This window comes from Triturus cristatus, chromosome 10, assembly GCF_964204655.1.
Source record: "Triturus cristatus chromosome 10, aTriCri1.1, whole genome shotgun sequence".
Taxonomy (NCBI): domain Eukaryota; kingdom Metazoa; phylum Chordata; class Amphibia; order Caudata; family Salamandridae; genus Triturus; species Triturus cristatus.
Window position 1 is genome coordinate 1,161,486,454 of NC_140593.1, and position 24,599 is coordinate 1,161,511,052.

General features: G+C 42.3%; 1 protein-coding gene across 3 annotated transcripts in view; it reads left to right on the plus strand.

The window, feature by feature from the left end:
• The window catches only part of LOC146796832 (metalloproteinase inhibitor 1-like), a 37,852-nt gene extending 13,480 nt beyond the window's left edge, over nt 1-24,372 (plus strand). The window contains exons 3-6 of one of the 3 annotated variants that reach the window (XM_085629572.1): nt 6,523-6,611; nt 18,948-19,062; nt 22,408-22,529; nt 23,817-24,365. In XM_085629572.1, the coding sequence (XP_085485698.1) occupies nt 6,523-6,611; nt 18,948-19,062; nt 22,408-22,529; nt 23,817-23,966 (476 nt within the window). In that variant the 3' untranslated portion in view covers nt 23,967-24,365. Of the gene's footprint in view, nt 1-6,522; nt 6,612-18,947; nt 19,063-22,407; nt 22,530-23,816 lie in introns of all 3 variants that reach the window. The other 2 variants (XM_085629574.1, XM_085629573.1) reach the window with 2 other exon arrangements.
• Nucleotides 24,373-24,599: the final 227 nt, after the last annotated feature.

Below are 24,599 nucleotides of genomic sequence, written 5' to 3' on the forward strand. Positions count from 1 at the left end.
CCTGCAGGCCTCCACGTTTACAGATTTGGGTAGGGCCTTGCTGGATCTCCCGGGAGGTATGCTTGTGGTGGGGGGGGATTTCAATGCTGTCGGCTCTGGGCTGCTGGATAGGTACCCGCCCAGAGACACTGGGGGAGCTCAGAATTGGCTCCCAGACTTACTAGACACACTCGGTCTGATAGATTGCTGGAGGCTCCGGCACCCCACACAGCGTCAATACACCTTCCACTCCGGGGCGCATGGTAGCCTCTCTAGGATTGACTACCTGCTCACTTTGGCTGCGCACGCCCCACTGGTGTCTGAGGTCAGGCACATGGCGCGTGGCATATCGGACCATTCGCCAGTGTGGGTCAGGCTGGATATAAGCCGCGAGGGTGGGGGAAGGGTGGCTCCTATTAACCCCTGGTACTTTCGAGATTCCAAGATGCGCAGCGCATTGGTGAAGACAGTGGATAATTTCTTCAAGGACAATCAGGGGTCCGTGGACTCGGCTGTGTCATTGTGGGAAGCATTTAAGACCGTGCTGCGAGGGGAGGCCCTCTCACTTGTAGTGGCGGCCAAGAGGCGGAGAGATGGCGAGGTTATGCAAGTGGAGGAGGAGATCGGGGCTTTGGAGGGAGCGTTAGAGGAGGAGGTAACAGCGGCCTCCCTGCATGAGCTGAGCTTGAAGCAAGCCGAGTATAAGGACCTGGTGACGAATGCCGCTAAGACCCTCAGTAGGGAACAGCAGGGCCGCCTGTATGATGTTGGTGACAAGGCCGGGAAACTCCTAGCTTGGCTGGACAAAAAAGAACGGGTTAATAGAGTAGTGCCGGAGCTGACGGGAGAGGGGGGAGAGGTGATTGTGGAACCTGAGAGGATTGTACAGTGTTTCTCGGACTATTTCCGTAAGGTTTATGCCTCAGTGTCGGATAGGCCGCCCGAGGACTCGCGTGACCTCTTGAGGGATATCGCTCTGCCCTGTCTCTCTGATGTAGATAGAGAGGATCTTCATGGAGACATAACGGTCGATGAGGTGGCGGGAGCTATTCGCGCGCTGAACCCGGGCAAGGCCTCGGGCCCGAATGGCTTGCCGATTGACCTGTATAAGCAGTTCCCGGATAGGGTAGCCCCTCACCTGCGCGCCATGTTCGTGGAGGCGCGGGGGAGTGGGACCCTCCCGTTGGACCAGAGGCTGGCGACAATTGTTGTGATACACAAAGATGGTAAACCCCGAGATAAGTGTGCCTCATATAGGCCCATCTCACTCCTCAACGCCGAGCCGAAGATTCTGGCTAAAATCCTGGCGGGCCGATTGGTCAGGGTACTTGGAGACTTGATTCACCCGGATCAATCCGGTTTTATTCCGCATCGCAACACCGCGTTAAACCTTCGGCGCCTTCATGGTGTGATCGCCAGGGCTGGCACGCTGCGAGAACCGGCTATTGTGGCGTCTCTTGATGCCACGATGGCCTTTGATACGGTGGAATGGGCGTATTTGTGGGCTGTGCTAGCCAAGTTCGGCTTTGGCCCTGGTTTTGTGAGTTGGGTGAGGTTGCTGTATGAGGGACCCCTTGCGAGTGTGGTGGTAAATGGCCAGGCATCGACTCCGTTCCAGCTTGGGAGGGGGACTCGGCAGGGCTGCCCCCTGTCGCCTCTGCTGTTCGCCCTTGCCCTTGAACCGCTGGCGGCGTGGATACGCTGGCACCCGGACATACGTGGCCTTCGCTGGTCGCTCGAACACGAGGACCGCATTTCGCTATACGCTGACGACATCCTGTTGTATCTTGCCTCGCCCAAGAATTCATTCATAGTGCTTTGTGACGTTCTTACATCTTTCGGTAGGAACTCGGGTCTCGTCATCAACTGGAGTAAATCGTATTTATACGTCCTGAGTGGTGAGGTTCCACCGGTCCCGCGAACTTGTTCGATTCAGATTGCTCAGCAGGGCTTCATGTATCTGGGGATCTTTATCTCCATGGACCCCGCTTTGCGGTATGAGAGAAACCTGCTCCCCCCCCTGGCGCGCCTGCAGCGGGATGTTGAGGGCTGGCGGAGGTTGCCGCTCTCCCTCGTCGGGCGCGCTGCCTTGTTCAAAATGATGTCCCTTCCTCGGTTCCTCTACGCATTGCAGAATACTCTGGATTGGGTGCCGGCCAAGTACTTTCGGGAGGTTGAAAGCCTCCAACGAACGTTGTTGTGGGATGGGCGGCCGCGGATAGCGATTGCTAAATTGACGCTTCCATGGTATGACGGGGGTATCGCTCTTCCAGACATCCGACGCTATTACTGGGCCACCCAGTTGTCCGCGATTAACCATGGTCTTTATGGCCCGGCTCTCAGCCCTGGTTATGCCATGGACAGATGGTTGCTGCGCGGTGGGAACTATCTTAGGACATTGTATTCGCGGTCCCTCGACTCGTCCCTCACGGGGCCCACTGGGGTGGCGGTGCGTGTATGGAAGATGGCGACTGACTCACTGGGCTGGAAGGATAGGCTCACCCTAGCTACCCCGTTGTTTGAATCTGAAAGGTTGGGTAGGCTTTGGCATACGAAAGGGTTTGATAAATGGGACTTGATTGGCATCTCCAGGGTTGGAGATATGCTGATTAAGGGTAGGGTGAAGTCCTTTGAAGAGTTGCAGAAGGAGTATGAGTTGGGGGCGTCTGAGTTTTTCCGATATGTTCAGGTGCGTCATGCCCTACGGTCAGTCCTCGTGGAGGGTGAGAAGGTGCCTGAGTCCTCTCCTTTGGAGGACCGTATCCTTGATGGCCATATGCCAGAGAGCACGATCTCGCTCATCTACAAGAAACTGATAAATGTTCGGGCTGATATCCTTCTGGGGCTGCGGGACCAGTGGACCAGGGACGGACTCGAGCTGGATGATGAGGACTGGCAGTCTGCTGTTTCCTCTCCTAAGGAGGTTGCGATCCCGTCGCGTCTGAGGCTGGTGCAGCTCAAGATATTGCTTCGAGTGTATGTGACGGGGCCGCGACTGGTTCATATGGGATTCTCTGAGGAAGGCCTATGTAGGAGGGGATGTGGTATGGTGGGTACTTTCCTCCATATCATTTGGGAATGTGGTGTCATCACGGAATTTTGGAGGCGAGTTCATGCGGTGATGGGGGAGGTGACGGGCATTGCTATGCAGCCGGAAGCGCGGTGTTGTCTCCTGAATGTCTGGGGGCCCACTGATCATGATGAGGCGCAGACCCAGTGGGTTACTCTGGGTAACATGGTTGCTAAGAGGGACATCGGGCGCTTGTGGGGTTCCGCGGGGCCCCCCACGTTAACCGCGTGGAAAGAAAATATGGACTGGAGTATGCTCAGGGAGAAGACAGTCTATTGCGCTAGAGGCCGCCCTCGGAAGTGGCATGCCATCTGGGGGCGGTGGAATCAATACAGGGGGGGAATATGTCTTGCCCCTGATCTGGATCCCCCCGAGGAACAGCTTTCTTCTTGATCTTCTTTCCAGCTTAGTATGCAGATGTGATGGTTAATTGACTTCTTGGGCCTCTGCTTTCCCCCCGTTTTCCTCTTTTCACAGTACTGTAACTGTTAGACGATTGGGGTCCGGCTCCCCCCTGAGGGGCTAACACCGTGGGTATTCAGTGTTGTTGCCTTGCTGGGGTTTGTTGTGTGTTTGTAATTATTTAAAAATGGAACCTTTTCACTGCTCCTTCAATGCACTGTGGACGCTTCTTTGTCCTCTCCTACCGAAGCTGCCGAACCTCCGGGTTGTCGGCTGAATAGCTGTGTCCAGATTCTTGAAGAAATAAAGGTTTTATAAAAAAAAACAAAAAAAAAAAAAACAAATTCAGCAAAATAGGAGGGGTAAAGGCAACATTTTGGGGATGGTCCTGCAGAGAGGGCCAAGTCCAACAGTGCTTCACACACTATGCACTTGCAAAACAAAGTAAGCTTACTGGGTCAGTTCACATGTCCCTTTAAAGCTTTCTCTGGATAAGTCCAAGTATGGCTTCCTGCACAAGAGATGCGAACTAAGGGGCCAGTATGGCTTTTGATAATAGACAAATTACATATATTTAATAGCCTGCGATCTTCATATGTGAGCATCGATAGAGACTAACAATGAGAACATTCCAAAACGAATACATATGTGTAATGCCATTATAACCATAGATAGTCCTGTCCTAATTCTCAAGACCCATCAGAATCAAGGTAAAGAAACCCCTCTCCAAAGGTATAGACATCTTAAAACGTTTTAAGTCAGTTCAGGCTGAATGCAATGGAGCAAGGGCCAGATATAGGAGCCATGCAAGGCCTGCTGAACAAAAGTACCTTGATCCCAGTCGCGCCAACAAGATGTGGGGTGCATCGGAGCAATGCGTTGGTGTTGATTTCACAGTCAAGGTGATGCATCAATGTTCTCAATGCAATGATGGTGATGCGCCGGTTCCGAAGCCAAAGCGCCGGGTCTGTGATGTATAAAATAAAATAGGGTAATTCCAATGTTATGCTATGGGAGAGATAGACATTGCAGAAGTGAAAAATGAATTTTTGAGTTTTTCACCACCAGGACATGTAAAACTCAAAAGTATATGTCCTACTTTTTAAATATGCTGCACTTTGCTCTTGGGGCTGTCCAGGCTCTATCTTATGGGTGACTTATATGTATTAAAAATGAAGGTTTAGGCCTGGCAAGGGGTTGATCTTGCCAGGTTGAGATGGCACTTTAAAACTGCCACACAACCTCTGCAGTGGCAGGCCTGAGAAATGAATAAGGCCCACTTAAGTGGGTGGCACAATCAGTGCTGCAGGTCCACTAGCAACATTGAACTTGCAGGCCCTGCGCATATGTAGTGAACTTTAGTAGGAACTTATACGCACATTGAATATGCGATTTTGGGATGAACCAATGTTGCTATGTTTAGAAAAGAGAGAACATGAACTTTAGCACTGGTTAGCAGTGGTAAAGTGCTCAAAGTCCTAAAGTCAAGAAAAACGAGTTTAAAAAAAGAGGAGAAGGAAGGCAAAAAGTTTGGGGTGACCATTCAGAGAGGGCCATTTTTCAACAACAAGAGAATATGTAGCCATGAAACGAGCAGTGGTGGTTGCGGAGATGGAACTTCATGCTAGCTTGTGAGCTAACTGATGTCTTGATGTCTCAAAGGTCAATTTGTTGGCTTACATAACATCAGAACTACAGGAGGGACCAGATGTTACTCAAATGACTGCTGATACCATCGTATGATATGAGAGCATGTCATCAGGCTTGATACATCTCAGGAGAGGCCCAAAGAACATATAATTGAGGATGCAGGCACCACACAGACTAGCCACGTAGGGGTTTACCCACCAGCCCTGACTGCTGCACTGGAGAGGCATTCCCTCATGTTTTGAATTTTTAATTGGCTGCTGCAAACCCGTTGCCCTACTAGCCTGGGTGGGAGTTGGTTCTTTGTTTATCAGGGTTTACTGTTTATCGTGTGTCTGGATCAGCACACAATGTGCACTTTAGCAGGAATAAAAAAACCAAGGGGGAGTGAAAAGGTGGTGCTCAAACGAGCATAAGAGGTGGATTCATCTTCCTCTAATCAGTACATATATAAGCAAAGGGATCCACCCTTATAAACAAGAAAAGTAGTATTCCTCCAGATATGTGTGTCTCCAACGATGGTGGAAAGCACACAGCTATTTTAAAATACCCCTCACCCATCAAAAGGACCCTTGGTGGCATGCTTCATCATCGGGGTCTATAGTCAGACAGTTATCAAGGTTACCTCCTCGCCTGGCAACTACCTCCTCACGGCTTCACAGAGCTGCGAGGAGGTAGTGGCCAGGTGTGGAGGTAACCTTGATAACTGTCTGACAATAGGTGCTCCTTCCCTCTCGTTTTTCAAGCTCATGAGGCATTTAACGGGCTAATAAAAAAGCCATACCAGTCAAAATACCTATTGGGGTCATTGTATACAGTGCATGTAGATTGTTAGATGCATCACTTAGTACTTACTTTGAGTTTTCACACATTAATCTTACAATTTAGAGTGCTTTTTTTCTGTGCAGGATCACAAGGCTTTTCCTAGCAATAATCTAGCCTTCCTGGATATATTTGAAAACACATCTCCTACCAAACCAATTTTTGAGAAGCATTCATGTTGTATACAGTCATCTTTCAGTGTTTTGAAATTTCACATGATCAAGGAGAGAGAATTTGAAAGATGGCCATCCAGGGAACAATGTCACAATACATCTCAAACCCCAAGATGACATCAACAAACAAGATAACCTTCTAGAATGCTTATCGTGGTGAATGTTCGAAAGATGGAGGACTGGACAAAGAGGACTCTTGCCCCTTTAAGAGAACCTCTCTTGCACTTCCACATAATCAGGCCAGGTTCTAGTTCTTCTTCCCAAAGCCAGTACAGAACAAAGCCAGAAAGCTAGATGAAATTGGCATCGTTTTTCCCCTAGTCTTTCAGGTAGTAATAGAAATCTTCCTTGGGACGGTAATACTTCCTTACTTAATAGATTATGGGATGGTAATTGGGGGCTGATTGTCTCTTTTTTTTTGTCTGACAGTTCTCAAACTTAAAGTCTTGGAACCCTCCCAGAAGAACGGATCCAGCCCTACGGATGTGGTGAAGGGCTTTAAAGTTCAAATCGAAAAGGTAATATGTTTTTTCTTTTTCACATTATTTTGACAGTATGGCTTTCATTAGTAGAGGGAAATCAATACAACAGCAGACCATTTCCCTGTTCATTGAGCCGGGGACCAGTAGCAGCCACACGGCTGATCACAAACCCAAACACCACCGTTAACCTCCACCTGAACATCTTCACTAATCTTCCACTTGGATGAATTTGAAGAATATATCTGACTAAATATCTTAGTTAGAAGAAGGAAGCCCTGTATTTGACTGGGGTACACATAGAATGGAAAACTAAGGGCTCAATTTAAATTTTGGCTATCCGGTTGTCCTGCGCCATGGCAACAAAGTAAACTACTCCATCGCCCTGGCGGAGGACCTGACTGCCAAACTTAGAAATGCTGATCGGACCGACAGATGTTTTTTGTCCTACGGCAAACAACGAGCTCCTTAGGGATAAAGGGTTTGCCTGGTGGTGATGGACAGTAAAAAAGACCCAACATTTAAATCAGGCCCTTATTTTGGAGTGGAATATTAGGATGTAAAGCACCGCATGAAAGCCATTTTATTCTGTCATTAACAGCACATAAAATAGGCTTTAGCAGAAACAATACATCTTGGCTTTAAAAGGCCAAGTTATTGACTTTGGAAGTGATTTGTGCCAATCGCTAGATGCATGCACACTCTAGACTGGCGATCTTGCAATGGGTTTCTCATAAAGAAAACTCATTCTGAGACGGATACTGATGCACATGGCTGTGTAGACACATGCACAAACATGGGGCATGAAGATTGCATATACATGCAGTGTGATGCATGGTTGCCATTTTTAATGCATTGATGTAATGTGTCAACTTTAGTACAGTACAGAAAAAACAAAAAAAACAAGTATATATGGCGGCACTTTGCAGTTTCTTAGACTTTATGCAAAATAAAAAATGTAAACAAAAAAATTACAAATTTCACTTGAAAAGTGGGATGGAGGGAAGGGGTGGCAGTGAGTTTGTGGTTCGAGAAGCTGCGATGGGGGGGCGGAAAGGAGAGGAACTGGTAGTGTGTTATGGTAGAGGAAAACGCAGGGGAGAATGTAGGAAAACATATGTTCTCCAATGGAGTGCTGCTTAATAAATAAACACTGGCGAAGACACTAGATGTGGCCATAACTGGACAGCTTTGTATTATTTCCACCTTGAAGGTGTTAAAGACAGTGAACACAGAGTTTCTTTTGAGGTGTGACTGCCATCTTTTGACTTTTAATGTTTGGGATAAAAGACCAAATGACATTACTGCATGAGAGATAGCCTTAGAGACACATGGGAAAAGGGTAATGGGTAGGGAGGAGAGAATGAAAGAGAAAGGGGATAGTGAGACAAAGTAAAAAGTAGAAGCAAGCAAGGGGAAAAGGGGAAGGGGAGAAAAAGAAAAAAGAAGGGAAAGAAATTGAACGAAGTTGAAATGAGATAAAGTAGAGGAAAGCGAAAGAAGAAGAGGAGAGAAGAGGCAGAGAGAAAGAAAGTCAAAAAGGGAGAAAATGAAAAGCATAAGAAGAAAAGAGCCAACTAGAAAGGTATACATTGAAAAGTACAGAATTGAAAGAACCCTGAGAGTAAGTGAAAAATGAATAGGGAGTAAACGAGACAGAACATGTAATGAGGGAAGGGAATATCGGGTAAAGAGAAGTATCCTAAAAAGGAAGAGAATTGAGATTTATGTAAATTGTGAAGAGAGGAGAAAGAATGCAAACACGAAAGATGGATTTCTAAAAGAGAAGGAAAATAAGGTCGAGAAGGAAATTGAAACGGGATGTTTGAGAATTAATGTAGATCCTAAGCGTGCTGGTAGAATACAGGTTGCTTGCTACTAGCGAGCCTCTGAATAAGCTTTACCACAATTTCTATTAACAAGCATTGACAAAACCAATCGGTCTGGCCTTGACAAGCAGTTGCAATGGTTACTTGTTTCCCCTACATTATGCATTGCAAGCTTATGGCAGAACAATACAAAGAGAATAAAAGACATGGCAGGGAAATGCTTCCTATAAAATTAGAAATAAAACAATTACGGGAGACGCGCGAGCGCGCGAATCAAGATGGCCGCCACTCGGTGAGCTCCTCCGCGTTTTCGCCCGTTTTTTTAAATAAAACGCCGAAAGTCTGTCAAAATTTTGTTTTAAAGGAGGTCGCTGCGCAAATTACAGGCTTACCAGCATTGTGAAGTGGTTTCAGCTCGTTTTCATCGTGGGAAGTCGTGTTTCTGGCTCCCTGGTTCCTGCTCCGAGGTCTGCATTGAGAGACTGCCTGGTTAGTCTGTCAGGGGGGCGGAGCATACTTCAGGAAAGGGCCTGGCTTGGGCCTAGCCACACCCCTAGTCCAGTTTAGCTGCTGCACCAGTATTTTGGAGGATTGCTTTGCTCCTTTTTGCTTTTTTTTACTCATAATCTACTCATTTTTAGTCAAATTATATTATCTTTTCTCAAAAATGGATAACAAAAATAAAAGAAAACAGCAGAGTTCACCGCCCCCAATAAAATCAAAGGTGGTGGAGTCATCTGAACCCTCGCTTTCTTTAATTTTGGAGGAAATTCAGGCTCTTCGTGCTAATACAGAAACTATTGCGACTGAAATAAAAAATGTACGAAAGGAAATGGCGAGTTTGTCGATGAAAATCTCAGACAACTCAATTAAAATACAAGACAATAAAGTTAAAGTCGATGCTTTTACTCCACTTGTGGCGAAAATATCACCTCTGTGCTCACAACTTCTGGACATGGAAAATCGCAATAGACAATACAATCTTCGCATATTTAATTTACCAGAAGAGGTTGAGGGATCTAACTGTCGACTATACTTAGAGAACTTACTTCCTGGTCTTTTAAATGTCAAATTTCCAGAAAAATTTGAAATCGATAAGGCTCATAGAATTTCTTCACGTCGCAATCCTCAACATAGCAAGCCTAGACAAATGATATTTAAAGTTCTCCGTCACCATCATTTGGTTCTGATCAGAAAAGCAGCTAGAGAAATTCCTTCATTGTTGGTCAATGGTCACAAAATCTTTATTCATCAAGATTTTGCCAAGGAAACTGTTGCAACACGTAAGGGATTTACTGATCTTCGCCCAAGATTGAGAAGCCTTGGATACCAATATGGCCTTTTTGACCCTTCAACTATGCGCATTTGGAAAGATAATTTTTCAAAATCCTTTCAACGTCCTGAAGATCTACGACAATTTCTGGATCAACAAGTACAGCAATCTATGGACACTCAGGGTCCTATCACTTGATTCTTTCATGTATGATCTTCTTTGACAGATTTATATAACTCATAATATTCTGGGCTCCAGCGGTTTCTGGCCATGCTTGTAGAGTGTGTGTGCGTCCCAATCTTCATATTTATGTGTTTTGTTTGTCTTTTTTGCTATGTTTTATTTCTTCCATTCCCTTTTGTGTGTTTTGGAGCTACTTTCTTCGTAACATTTGTATCTTTTTCTGTCCTTCTTCTTTCTAACCCTTCTCTCTTTTTATTTTGTCATGGCTAATATTAAAGTAGTGTCACTGAATGGTAAAGGTTTACGCCATCCTGTGAAACGTACAAAAATTTTGGATTATTTAGGTAGTTGCAAAGCTGATTTTTTTTTTTTGCAAGAAACTCATATAGATGATAAAATTTTAAACTATATGAAGAAAAAATGGGTTGATAATATTGTTTCTTCTCCTGCTAATGGCAAGAAAAATGGTGTAGCTATATTTTGTGCGAAAAAAGCTCATTGCCAAGTTTTGAGCAAAATTACAGATACGGATGGGAGATATTTAATTGTTAAGGTTAAAGTTCATGATTCTATCTTATTTTTATTAAATGTTTATGGCCCTACTGCAGATGACCCTGTTTTTTGGGCTACTCTTTCAACGGAGGTGGTTAAAATTGGTAATGTACCTTTAATTGTTGCAGGTGATTTTAATGTCATATCTGATCCGTTATTAGATAGAATATCTCGTACTAAATTCCACCCCCTTAAGGTTTATTTTGCTTTTAAATTATTTCTTCAAACCACTAAGTTAGTTGATATTTGGCGGTTACACTTTCCTACAGAAAAATGTTTTACTTTTTTTTCTAACCCACATAATTCTCATTCTAGGATCGATTATATATTAGTTTCGAAACAGCTGATCAACTGTGTTAGTAACCCCAAGATTGGCAACATTGATGTCTCTGACCACACTATGGTTTCTTGTATTCTAAATTTAAATCCAACCTTTACTAACCAGCCTAGATGGAGAATGAATTCTGGTATAGCTCTCAATGAACTTAATAAACCAAAGCTCCTCTCTGCCATTCATGATTTTTTTCAATTTAACCCTGAAGGTACTACTTCATTGGTTAATAGTTGGGATGCTTTTAATCCTTATATTAGAGGGGTAACTATTTCTATTATGGCTCACGAAAATAAGACCTTTAATGCAAATATTAAAAAACTAGAAAAGCAAATAGCGGAATATGAACGACTTTTTATTTCGTCTAATGACCCTCAATATAGAAGTAAGTTGCAAAAGCTTCGATATGAATTTAATACAATTCTAAGTAATAGAGCTGGTGTTCAGATTTCTAAGGCCAAAGCTAAATTTAGTTTTAATGCAAACAGATCTGGAAGATTGTTAGCGAATTACTTACGTATCAAAAAGGATAAAACTCAAATTACTTCTATTCATGGATCCAATGGTAAAATAGCTTTATCTCATAAAGATATTCTGAATGAATTTTGGGATTTTTACTCTAAGTTATATGATAAACCTGATTTTCATAATGAATCTTTAGTTGATTCTTTTTTATCCTCATGTGGTTTACCTAAAATTTCTCCATCAGATAAAATGGGGCTTGACTCTCCAATTACTAAGGAGGAAATTTGGACCGCTATAAAATCTCTTAAAAAGAATAAATCTCCGGGTCCTGATGGTTTCCCAGCGGAGTTTTATAAAGAGTTTCAATCCCTTCTTTTACCCTTATTATTTCAACTTTTCACAACGTTTGGCTCTACGGGAATTACTTCAGGATCCTTTACTGAAGCTTTAAGTATCGTTCTTCCCAAACCTGATAAAGACCCCACCCTTGTATCTAATTATCGCCCTATCTCTTTAATTAATCAAGACTGTAAATTATATGCCAAAATATTAGCCACACGATTATCCCCTGTACTAGACTCTATTATACATTCGGATCAATCTGGTTTTATGAAGAATAGACACTCTGCAAATAATACAAGAACTTTATTACATGTCATTGAACAAGGTCTTACGTTAACTACTCCTTCAGGAATTATGGCTTTGGATGCTGAAAAAGCCTTTGATAAATTGCATTGGCAATTTTTATTCCATGCTTTATCATCTTTTAACTTTGGAGATAATTTTATTCGTATGATTTCAGCTCTATATTGTGCTCCTTCTGCTCGTCTATTTATTAATGGCCAAATTTCAAATCAATTTTCCCTTTTTAGAGGTACTAGACAAGGATGTCCCCTTTCCCCGCTACTGTTTTTAATTGGCATTGAACCTTTTCTTACATCTATAAGAAAATGTGATAACATTAAAGGAATTATTATTAATGAGATTATTATTAAAACTTTAGCGTATGCTGATGATGTACTTTTATGTATTAGTGACCCCTTATCCTCATTTCCTTCTTTATTAGAGATTATAACAAAATATTCTATGGTGTCTGGCTATAAATTAAACACTAATAAAACTTCCCTTTAAACATTTATTGTACTCCTGACATGATACCTATGAATGAAATTGTTTGGCAAAAGACTCAATTAAAATATCTTGGTATTTTATTTTCCTCATCTATAAAATCTACAATGACTTTAAACTGTAAGTTTGTCTTAGATTATATTAAAGATAAAACGTCTAAATGGGCTTTGCTGCATCTTTCATGGTGGGGTAGACTGGAATCTATTAAAATGAATATTGCTCCAAAAATATTTTATACTCTTTCCATGATTCCCTCTCAGTTCCCATTAAAATTTTATAAAGATATTGATAAACTTCTCTCCAAATTTCTTTGGAATAACAAATCACCTCGCATTAGTTATAAAAAATTAAAAATGTCTAAATGTAATGCTGGATTTGGTATCCCAGATTTTTTTCTGTATCATAAAGCTTTTATTTTAAAACAAAGTGCCTTATGGTTTAGTTATTTCCCTTTACATAATCCACCCTCTTGGCTCCTAATTGAAAAATCTATGGTGAAGCCGTTCCCATTACCAACGCTGTTAACTATGTCTAACACCTCCTCAGTTTTTCATAAATCTATCGTTCTCAAATCCACTTAATTGGTTTTTAATGATTTAGATTCTATTTTTCTATACCCCATGTATAACACTGTTGAATTATCATTATGGTATAGCAATATCATTAAACTAAATAGGAACATTAGATTTTGGTCTTCGTGGATCAAAGCGGGTATTTTTTATCTTAAAGACATTTATTCCAACAATACCTTTATACCGTTTGAGGATCTACAAACAAGGTTTGGTTTAACCCAATCTGATCGTATTAAATATGAATATTTAATTAATTCAATTTTAGATTCCTTTCCACAAGCTATTCCGACTAGTGTTACAGCTGATCTATCCGTGTATATCCAAACTATTTCGCTGAAAGCTAATGGTGTTTCCATTTTATATAAAAAATTATCTAATACGTTAGGAAGTAACATAACGATGATTGCAACCTTCTAGAATAATGAACTTTCACTTACATTGTCTAATGATTCATGGGAAATTATATGGATTAGAAGTATTTCTGGGTGGTTACCTGTCTCACTTTATCAAACCAATTCCTATATTTTATTTAATTCTTTATGGACTCCAAAACGTTTATTCCAGGCTAAACTCCTTCAATCTGACACTTGTTGGCATTGTAAATTGCATCCTGGTTCGTTACGACATATGCTTTTTGATTGCCCTTTAATTGCAAAATTCTGGACAGAAGTTTGGGATTTTATTAAGAAATTGTTGCATATACATGAAGACTTATCATATAAAATGTTAATTTGCAAATCAGTTACATTATCACAATCTCTAAATTCTTTTGAATGTAGGCTTTTTGATTTTTTGATTTCTGCTGTGTTAAAATCTATTACCTTTTGTTGGAAAGATGTTTCTAAGTTATCAGTTCATGCTTGGTGGTCTTGGGTTATCTTTACAAGACGAGGTGCTCAATTATCTTTGTCTGGGGTTAATCATAATCCTATTTCCTATCACTCTTTTTGGAGTCCTGTTGATCTCTATTTTGCATCTTAGGGGTATGTTTATGTATTGTAATGCTATTTACGATTTTTATACTAACTAATATGTCATAGTAGCTCTATTTATTGCTTACTCAATAATTTGTTATTAGATGTTTCCCTTCCCCCCCTCCTTTTAAGTTTATAAGAATATGACCAATTTCTTTTCTATTGGAATGAATTTGATAATTTTTGTATGTCTATGTTGTTGATGTTCATTATAAAATTTCAATAAAATATTTTGAACACAAAAAAAGAAATAAAACAATTACCATTTTAATGAATGTCAGAGGAAAATATGGTTCTTATTGGTTTAGAGTAAAGATGTTATTGGTTTAGAATTACCTTAACATGAAGGCATAGTTTAAACACACATGGATGACAACAGTATTCAAAGTATGGCTAAAAAAATGGAAATGGGGAATGATCGAAATTAGCACAAATCCTCCACCAAAATGACCTGCTACTATGGATCCGTGTTCTTGTGCCTAAGAGGTAGCACTCCTTTAAGGAAAGGGCACTAAGACGGAGTGAAGATAGGAAAGGTTAGATCCTGCAGAAATCCACTGGGAAAATTTTTACAGTTTTTGACGTAGTATAAGCGTTTTTGTCATGCACTCACTATCCACCAAGTATTGTGTTATTTTCCACATTTACATTTTTCTTTACGAGACCTAGTATTTTAATAAGCACGTCATTATTTTGCTAAACAATATCCTAGCTCTTACCAGAAGAGTACACTGAAATGTGCAAAAAGCTGTCCTTTACAGCCCCCCTTAGAACGCCACACCCTATGCAGTCAGGCTATGCTGCAATTGAAGCATGATATGCAACATTGCTGCATTTATTTGTGCTGGCATATGCTTCGTACAGTAGCAGGCACTAAAGCATACGTTAATACTCTTACAGTTAGGGGTGTCTGATGTTGGCTAACAAGAGGCCTAGGGATGGCAATTTCCTAGTATTTCCTCTATTCATTTCCTCTGTTTTAGGATTCATTGTACATGTATCTCATGTGAATAGCCTGAAACTCCGGCGTGAATCCGCCTTTTGCGGACCAACGGGGGACAGTCCCGGTGAGGGCGTGCGCTTTCTCTTTATCATATTTTTATAACTTCCAAAAGTTACGCTTTTCTATCATGAGATCCTTGGAAAAGTTACTGCAGAGTTTTTTAGAACCCATAGCCTAGACAGTCTAAGTTGAAACTCTTGAAGCAGAAGCTCCTTAATGTTTGTGAAGCATGTCCTACATTCGATTATACCTCCCCTGACTGGACACTCTGAGATTATGACCTCTCGCTGCACTCAGCACAGAGAGGGGCACTTGAGAATACTAAAATAACAATCTTGGCATTATCCATCATCCATAATCTAGGTGAAATCAGGATTAGGAAAAATACACAAGACATCACAATAATCTAAATGCTCCAATGAGGAGAGCTAGCAGTCTTTCTTACTATAAAGGTTAAAAAACAGTATATTAAACTTTTAACTAGATGTAATGTACCCACCGCTGCCCGAGGGTATTGCCATTAGGTCTTTACTACACAAAGCATTCCTTCAGACCCCCCCAACCCCAACACACCCCACTGCCTTACATCCGATCAACCAGTACCAAAAAACCCCAGGCCTAACTGCACCTCAGCACCAAACGACTTCGAGAGCCGCCATTGCGACTCAAACAACACTCCTGAGTCGGGCAAGAAAACAACTCTTAGCCTGTGCAACTCACAAAGGGCTGGGTGTTCTGGACATTCAACAGCCAGCCAGGCAGTGTCCTCCTTGTCAGGGTGGGCCGTCTGTGCTCCAGGGGTGTGGGGAGGAGCCAAGATCCAAGCGTGGAGTCCTGTGCGGCGAGCAGGAATGAAGAGACCAGCCCGCCACGTCACAGATCCTTTCAAGGGGCATGTACATCACCCCGTGACACTGTAAGCAATTAAGTGCTTCCGGGTTATTGCCTAGGCGGCTAACTCTCTCAGGTCAACCCCTGGCCCAGGGTGAGTGATGTGGCCTCACGCCTGTCCCCCGGCTCCCCGCCATAGTTGGGAGAGACTTGGTTAATTCCAACAACCTCTCTTGACATGCCCCCATTACACGTGCTCCCACCCATTCGCCTTGTAAGAATTTCTTTTTTTCCTAAACCATTATTGTGACAATGGGCATAATGACTCTGATATCACTCATTTCTGTCTCTGAGCGCCTTTATGTCAAACCTTTTTTCCATGGTTCTCTTTATCCACGCAGGCACAGCGGCCTTCCCTTCAACATGAACAAGCATTGGCATAGCCAATAGGTCTCGCCTTTGGGGCCTTATAAGTATTTAGTTATGCAGCACAATATCCTTCCTGCAACAACATCAACTATTGCATGGCTAAACACTTATAAGGCCCCAAAGGCGAGACCTATTGGCTATGCCAATACTTGTTTAACTAGGACTCGTGTGAACACTTTTTTGTTCTTGTTTTTCATTGCCTGCATTTCTTTGTACCTGTACAATATTGGCTCCGCTTCCGGTACTTTTACATTACTGCCTTTTAAATGCTGTACGTTTGAGCAGTGTCTCTGGTTGTGGAAATGTGCTTTCCTCTTTGAACATCCTGGTATAAAATGCCAGCTCATTTGTGTTGGTTAACGGCCCGAAAACATTACCTGTCTGAAAGCACCAGGTGCTCTAAAAAAAAAAATTGCACCCAAATTTATTTCCCCTTCTATAAAATACCAGCCATGACGAAACAAGGAAGAGTTTACTCTTTTCCACTCCAATCGGCTGTATAAGGCCAGAGTGGCGCGTGCATGTCCAGAGTCCATTTGCTCCCTGGAAACACCTCAGTGCTGCTGCACTTCCCTGTGCTCTGGAGAGTTTTCACAAACACCATGGGGCATATCAGCAACAGACGGCGATAAATATCGGAAAGTGCGCTTAGCGCTTTTATATTCATCGCCCTCTATCGCTGGAATTTATCGCCCGGTTAGCGCGTTATGAACAACGCGTTAGTCCAGGGCGATAATATTCCAGAGATATCCAGGGAAATGGGCCAACATCGCTGGAAAACCAGCAATGTTGTGCTCAAAATGGCGATAGCCTTGGTGATACGAACCTGTGGTCGTATAACCATAATCCACCTCCCATGTTAGGTATGCCTTAGTCAGGAGTTTAACAGACGTTAAATTCCTGCGTTAAGGCATAGTTGACGTGATGATTATTATCGCTAATGCTCTTTGCTGATATCGCGAAGCTGCCTTAGCGATAATTTCCCATGTTGTTTTCCCAGCCACGCCTACTTTGCATCTCATTAGCGATGTTTATAGCTGAGATGCCAGGCAGTGGGAATTCGGCAGCTAACATGCGCTAATGCATGTTAGCGCCACCTTTTTTATAGGACGATAGGAATATTGCCGCTTTAGCGGCGATATTGCTCTTGATGATATGCCCCAACATCCTTTATGCCAAGATGGATCCCACCGTAGGGCCGTTGGGGGTTGGAGGGGGGGCACGGAGCTTCACTGAACAAAAGGCTAGCCTTTGGAGCCAGGGTCTGTTGTGTCTGTGAAATGTGTTAATCGGAAATCACTGCTGTGTTCAGGCAATTGTGTTCTTTGTCTGCATTGGCTGATTTGAAGAGGGTCAGGAGTTGGTATGTTTAGGGAAGTGATTGCCCTATGTCCTCCCTCTTCTCGTGCATGTTCATGCAGGAATGTCTGCTGGGCACCAACCAGGTCTGTAGAAGAGTTTTCAGTACAGTGTTGCAGATGGCTCTCTGATGGGAAAAGGGAATACTTACGTTTTTGGCTACGTCGGTATTAGCATACTGTGCCACTCAGCGTGTGTGATGCTGATGAGAATTGATTCACACTTTATTTTCTACTTTCCACAGAAGTAAACCTTTGCTACCATGTTTGAGGAGTGTAGTTTGAAAGTGCACCTCCTTCGAAAGAGTATCCATTTTATTCTCGTGATCCGAGGCAGCAAACATTCTGTAATTTAATTATACTAGGTGGATCTAAAGTTAGTGAAAGACGTCCAAATAATTATTCTGTTTTTTTGCTAAACTACCTTGCATTACAACAGTACACATTAAGACCGAAATCGGAACGCAAACCCAAGCAGCCTGAAACTGCAATAATAGGCTGATAAGGCAACCAGAAGTGCACTTGCTACATCCTATGTTTACCGGGAAAAGAGCGCAAGTACTAACCAATGGAATGCGTAACTACTTTGGCAGAGTTCTGTCATCGTTAAGAAAAACCTAACCACTTATAACAAGCTTTTACAATGCAATAGGACTCGTATTTACGTGAGTTTGAGCTGTTGGCATGGTAAATGACAATGATTTTTATTTATGTTTTGGTTTTTAAAATGTAAATAAAAGGCATTTTCATTTTAAATGCCAATAGCTTAAACTCGCATAAATGCGAGACCTATTGCATTGCAAATGTATGTTTATTCGGTTATTTTTACTTTTCTGGCTTTGCCTGTGTGAGACTGGTGTTCATTCTATCTTGGCCTCTATACACGATCTCGGTTACTATTTTAATTGGCACGTGTTTTATCCCAGCAAGTTCTTATTTGTATTATAATGTGTGTGCTTTTATGGTTTTTGAGCAAGAAACCAAATAAAGATAAAGATTGATTGATTGATAAAACCACATAAATCCTACTTCTGGTGGAGAATGACATGAACAATTGAAAGAAGTGAACATCAAGCTTTGGATGCAACAAGAATTGAATCAGGTAGACAGGAGACTTATGGAGGGGGCACTTTGGAGGTGTGAGTATTGAGGGAGACGTTTGGAGATGGTAATTGGTTGACTACTAAGCCTCTATAGCCAGGGCAAGGGTTTATGAAATTATATTGAGACATGTTGAGGTGTGTCCAGAGGAAGGATTCAGTGTTGCTGTCTGTTCTACTACTTTTGCCCTCAAGCCACTGGAACAACACATATATCACAATAATCGAATAAAGGTCATTAAAACTGGGCAAAAGACGTTTATGACTTTATTGTCTGCAAACAATGTGTTAATGTATACAGTTAATGTGCAGATGACCCTAACCTTATTATTCACTTCTCATGCTAGGTACTGAGAGGCGATCAGGCATGGAAGAATGAGACGTTTATGGATTCGATGAGCGGGACCAGCTGTGAATACTATCACGATCCTGAGGGGTTCAACGTTGACTACTTGATCGCAGGTCAGACATCTCTGGTGGGGCGCTGAAGAATGTAGCGTTAAGCAGTTTTTAACAGGGTACATTTTACTTACTGCAACTGTTCTATTGGGTTGTTCCCCAGAAGCCACTCTGAAACCTCTGCACCCATCAGGTACACCCCTGTGCATCCCTGACCACACACCTCTCACGTTCACCCAACATGCATAAAGGTTTGCCAGCACTACTAAGAACATATGTGTAACACAGAGCTTGCTAAAGTGTTATTAGTGGACTGAATGACCACCAGTGTATGATTTGGAGACACAGGGGTCTAAGCTGCAATACAGTTCTCTAGTCTAGAGGGCATGTGGTCCAAGAGTTGTCTCATGTGCATCAACAATTCAGATAATTCCCGCTTTATGTTACAAGGGAGGAAAGATAACTGCTTTGTCGCTGCTGCTAAATAAATGGATCTAGCCACCATCCACAGCTTTATTAAGATGTTAGCATTGTAAAGGTCTTATATACAGCTATATGTCAGAACTTCAGAAGATTAGTGTCAGAAAAATCACAGAATTGAACACAGGAAATAGCCCACTTTCAGTCCCCGCCTGCATTCAATGGCAAGTGCTCTAATGCTTGCAAAAAAGCAGAAGCTGAAATCTCTGCATTTAAATTTCACAGTCTTGGTCCGAAATTCACAAATCCCAATATTCACAACAAAGGCTATGTTTGGCACAATATTCATGTAACAGCATAATTTACAGAGGCTTTCAATGTGTTCCTCCTCCTCAAGTGTGTAAGAAAACTCTTCTATTGCAAAGGGAAAAGTGCTGTTGCATTTCTAGTCCTTACTTATACTGTAGACTGCTCTAACCCTGTCCTTCTGGGCCACAAGGGAACAATACAGTGCTCAGCTAGAGCCTAGAGTCTGAACTCTTGACTTGTGGTGTGACTAGGATTCTACAAGGACCAAACATGTTGACCCATAATTGCAAACTGGTTCCTCTGAGAAACACCAGAATCATCCTTGGAAGCTTGGAAGAAAATGCCTTTTCCAGAGAAAATGCATTCCTAAAACTGGTACATGTACAAATCAAATCAAATCAAATCCGGAAATTGGCCTAATGCTGATACCTTTAATAGAGAACTTAAGAGACCTAAACCTCATTAGATAAAAACACCAACAACGAATTAGAAAAAAGTCACAAAATATAGAGAATTGGATGTCATATATAAAAAATTGCAAAAAAGTACTACAAAGGAACACATAGAAAAAAGTCCCTCAACGTTATCAAATTGGAAATGTAGGATATTTTGAAAACATGACACCCGCTGTGACTGACCCGCTAGACACCCACTGCGACTGACCCGCTAGTGAACAGGGTCAGGGAGGAGCTGGCGGGAGGTCCCATTGGAAGGTTTTACCATTAAACTTGGTCATATTTTTTAAGCATGGCAAGTTGTCATGTGAAAACACTCTGCAAAAGCGGCTATTTGCCAGACAGCTCGGAAGCACATGTTTCCCACCAGAAAAGATCAGAGAAGGAAAAATTCAAATTGAAGCTGCCGAATGGGCATTTTTTTCTGGGAGGTTACAGTCTTCCAGGAGTAACACGTCTATAGTTTTATCCCAAGTTCTGCAGCACTGGCTTCTCTAAGAAGAGCCCTCCATGTCCAGGACTGGTCTTTTAGGCTCCTGTTAACCGCTTACAGTTTTAAGAGTTCCCCCAACTCGGCTTTCATTTTCCCAAAAGTCCAAGTAGCATTCTCTTCCTCAGGGTGATCTATACATACCGGCTCCTGGAGGAAAGTTCCCTATTGACATTCAAACGTATCTTGCAATCCCTAAACCCCATTTAGTAGAGCCACGCACATCAGCAGAAGACTGGTGCCACCAGTCCTGAGGCCAATTATCTCTTTTCAGGGAGCGCAGGACTGGGTATTAAGTGATGAACAGTCAGTCTTTGGTAGTGAGACCTAGCTAATCCCAAATTCATTCCCAGACATGCCAGTTCCAGTATTTTGGCAGAGAATGGCACTTCATTTTCTGAGTTCCCACATCTTGGCATCAATAATTTCAGTGTTGCATGCACCCATAATCCATCATTGAGAGTTTCTTCCTCAGCTATGTACACCACTGAAATACAGATGAGATCTCCACCTCTGAGCCATGAGTTGGTTCAGGCCACCTGTACAGGCTGTCTTAATCTGAGTCTAAAAACCCATTCCCTGGATTAGAAAGGGGCCACATAATCAGTTCACCCACATATGTGACAATCCCTAGGGGTTTACTCCCTCTCATGTTAGCTATTGTGTTGCCAGTAATGTTAAAGGCAAGCTGGCAGAAAGTGCCAACAAGAGATGCAAATTCATTATGATGTCTTTCCAAAAGTCTGTCTCATGGTATGAACTTCACCTGAGTTCAGGAGTTAGTTGGAGAAATCATCAGATCTGCAGAATAACCATGGACTTGTTCCTATTTCTGCTGAAATTCTTAGGTAGGGAGGGCGGGGGATTGGGTGTCACCGGTACATGACTAGATGTAATATAAGACATCAGCTGGACTCATAGCTATGTAATCCTCATTGCTAGAGTTGGCGCCCAAGTAGCATTTTTGAGCTTACAGGTAAAAAAACAGGGAGACTGAACTGAAGTAGTTATATTGTTCTGCTGTCATATGAGTTGTTTTTGTGTAAGTCCAGTATTTGTAAAGCGCAAACAATTACCCAAGGGTGTCAAGGCACTGTGGAAGATTAAGCAAGCTATTGCCCAGAGTCACATGGTGCTGGGCTGATCTGCCGCCAGTGCCGGGGATCGAACTGTGAACCCCCAGATTCCAGAGTCAGCTGCCCTGGCCACTGTGCCACACCTCTTCCCTTTTAAAAAAGACTGCTCGGTACTGTTGTTGGTGTGCTCAGTGTCTGTATGCTTGTGGAGTGGAGTTTGCCTCTCACCTTAAGCAGTAGAGCCCACAGCCGGATTTCATTCATATCGTTTTCCCTGGTTGTATTGGTCCTCACAAGAGCGCGAATGAATTACTAACGTGGCAAATATACCAGATTGCTCTTCACAACTAATGTTGGCCAGCAACCTCATGCAAGTCCCTGCAGGATGTTAGTAGCTGCACCATGGATCCAGAGGTCCAACTGCTCACGTGTAGGAAACGTCATGTGTTCGCAACGAGTGGAGAAGCCCTGTGCTAACCAGAGGAAGCAATGTATCAGGATACTTCCACTGAAGTAGTCTTAATACATTGAATTCCACCTGCAATTAAATGCATTGAAGAAACTGTGATTTCAACTGGGGACACACTGTTAGTAAGAGGGTTTACTATAACAAATGCTAACGGTAGTTTTTTGTATTTTCTCCGCTCTCTCTGACCAGCTTACAACAACAATGGCCTCCTCACGGTGAGTAGCTGCAGCTACAGTGTCCGCTGGAGTGCGATGTCTTCCAAGGAAATCAAGGGTGTAGAGGGAGCTTACCTCGAAGGATGTATCTGTAAAGTAAGTGTGCCCTGGGTCATGGGTCCTAACCAGGCTACAAAATAAGTAGCATAGCAAAATGGAGTCTTACCCGAGAAGGGACCAGGGGACAAAAAGTCAGTAGCAGAAGGAATATGGAGGGGGAACAGAACACCTGGATTGAGAGATAATCAGGGAAAGAGAATGGACTAGGAGGACAAGACCTGGGACACTCGAGAGAATGTTCTGAATAAAATGCATATCTCTTTACCACAATTTTTCGAATATCAATAAGGTGGTTCTCTTCCCTTGACCAAAACGATTTTCCTATAGGATCTTTTAATATTTTAATCATTGCTGGAATCTGGCTCTGGATCCCTTCTAGTCATCTGAATTTGTCTGCACTTTACAGAATATCCCTAAGAGTATATACAAGAGGAGTCAAGTATCTATATGGTTTCCAGAGGATACTGTAATACTTGGACAATCTCACAGTAATACCTCATGCAGCTTTAGTAGAGGAAAGCAAAGCTTTGATGTCTGTATGAATAATATTCCTGCAATATCTTAATCACTACAGAACTCTGTGTCATAATCACAACTGTGGGCCTCTTTGTCCAATATTTACACTTGGGAGTAAATTACGGCTGCAAAAAACTCCATGGAGGAAATAATATTCGTGATGGGAGGTGCCTGTTATTTGCAGCACATTTACACCTGGGAGTAAAAAATGACGACTTTTGCATCCATTGGATATATAAACACTGCCTCACAGTGTTTTCCACCAGTAGGTATCACAATGAAAATCTAATGGGTAACTTCCCAGGAAGACACTGGAAAGAATGGAATTAATGCTCATCTCCAAGTGAGAATACATGCAAAAGTGGGCTAGAGCTTTTCAACAATTGTTCATAGCTGTACATGATCTCCTGGCACTCTGAAAATGAATCACATTATTTCAGAGCCAGAACTCCATTGCACATGTCTTAGTTGTTGAACTTAATTAGCTCTTTTTTTTAGGTGGATTATTATGTAAATTATCTCAACAGTCATGTCTTGATTCCTTTATTTGTGGGCACTTGTACTAAATATCAGCTCCTGCTCTTTTGATCACCTCATTTTGTAGAGTGAGGACACATTTTGTTACATGTTCTAATGAGACAAAAGATTTATTTTTTAATATTCTAATTAAAGCCAACTTTGGTATTAACTATGCTTGAAGTTTTTTCATCAATCTGCTGTAAAGTACATTTTAAAACCTGAACACTGCTGGTGGCTACTTTTGTGCTTGTTTGGTGACCAGGCTTTTGTTTTTTATATCTTCAACAGATCGTCACATGCTATTCTCAACCCTGCACATCAGGGCCAAAGACATGCATACTTGAGCGTTATGAAGGCGGCGATGCTGAGAACCAGATAAAGAACCAGGTCTGCGTCACGAAGACCAGCGCTGAATGCATATGGAAGGATATTGAATAGGAAGCTGACCAAAGAAGCCATCTCGATGTTCAACAACCCATAGATGGTTGAAGCCCTTCTACACCATCCATCTTGTAGATGACTAATAGTCAGGAAAAAAAGCAGAGCTCTTACATCTGAGCAAAGTAGTCACTAGAAATTGGACAAAATACTCTTCAGGAAGCCCTTAGTAATATACCTTTGTACTTTGCAGATTGTTTACTACTTTTCTGATCCTTTAAGGACCTGCACGCATTTACTGTCCACAGTTCACATTGCATGTTACCACAGTCTCACTTTTTATCTATGTATCTTGTTCCATAAAGCACTTTGGGGCCTGGTCAACACTCCATAAATGCTCCAGTAAAATAAAACAGTCTTTTGGAACCAACACAAGAGTCACTCGTTATAATTAATCAACATAGGACTGATGAGCCTCATTTAGGGTTTGGCAAACAGGATAGACCGACACAAAGGTAGTGGACTACCCTGTGTGCCAAACCGACGGTCCGCCCACTCTACTTAGAGTCAGGTGGACCGTCATGTTTCCATCAGTGGAGCCCTTACTGGCTCTGCTAGCGGAAAACTTACACGGGAGCCCATATAAACATGCTGCCTATTTTGAGCAGGTGTTCTAAGGTATTCTTGTTCTGT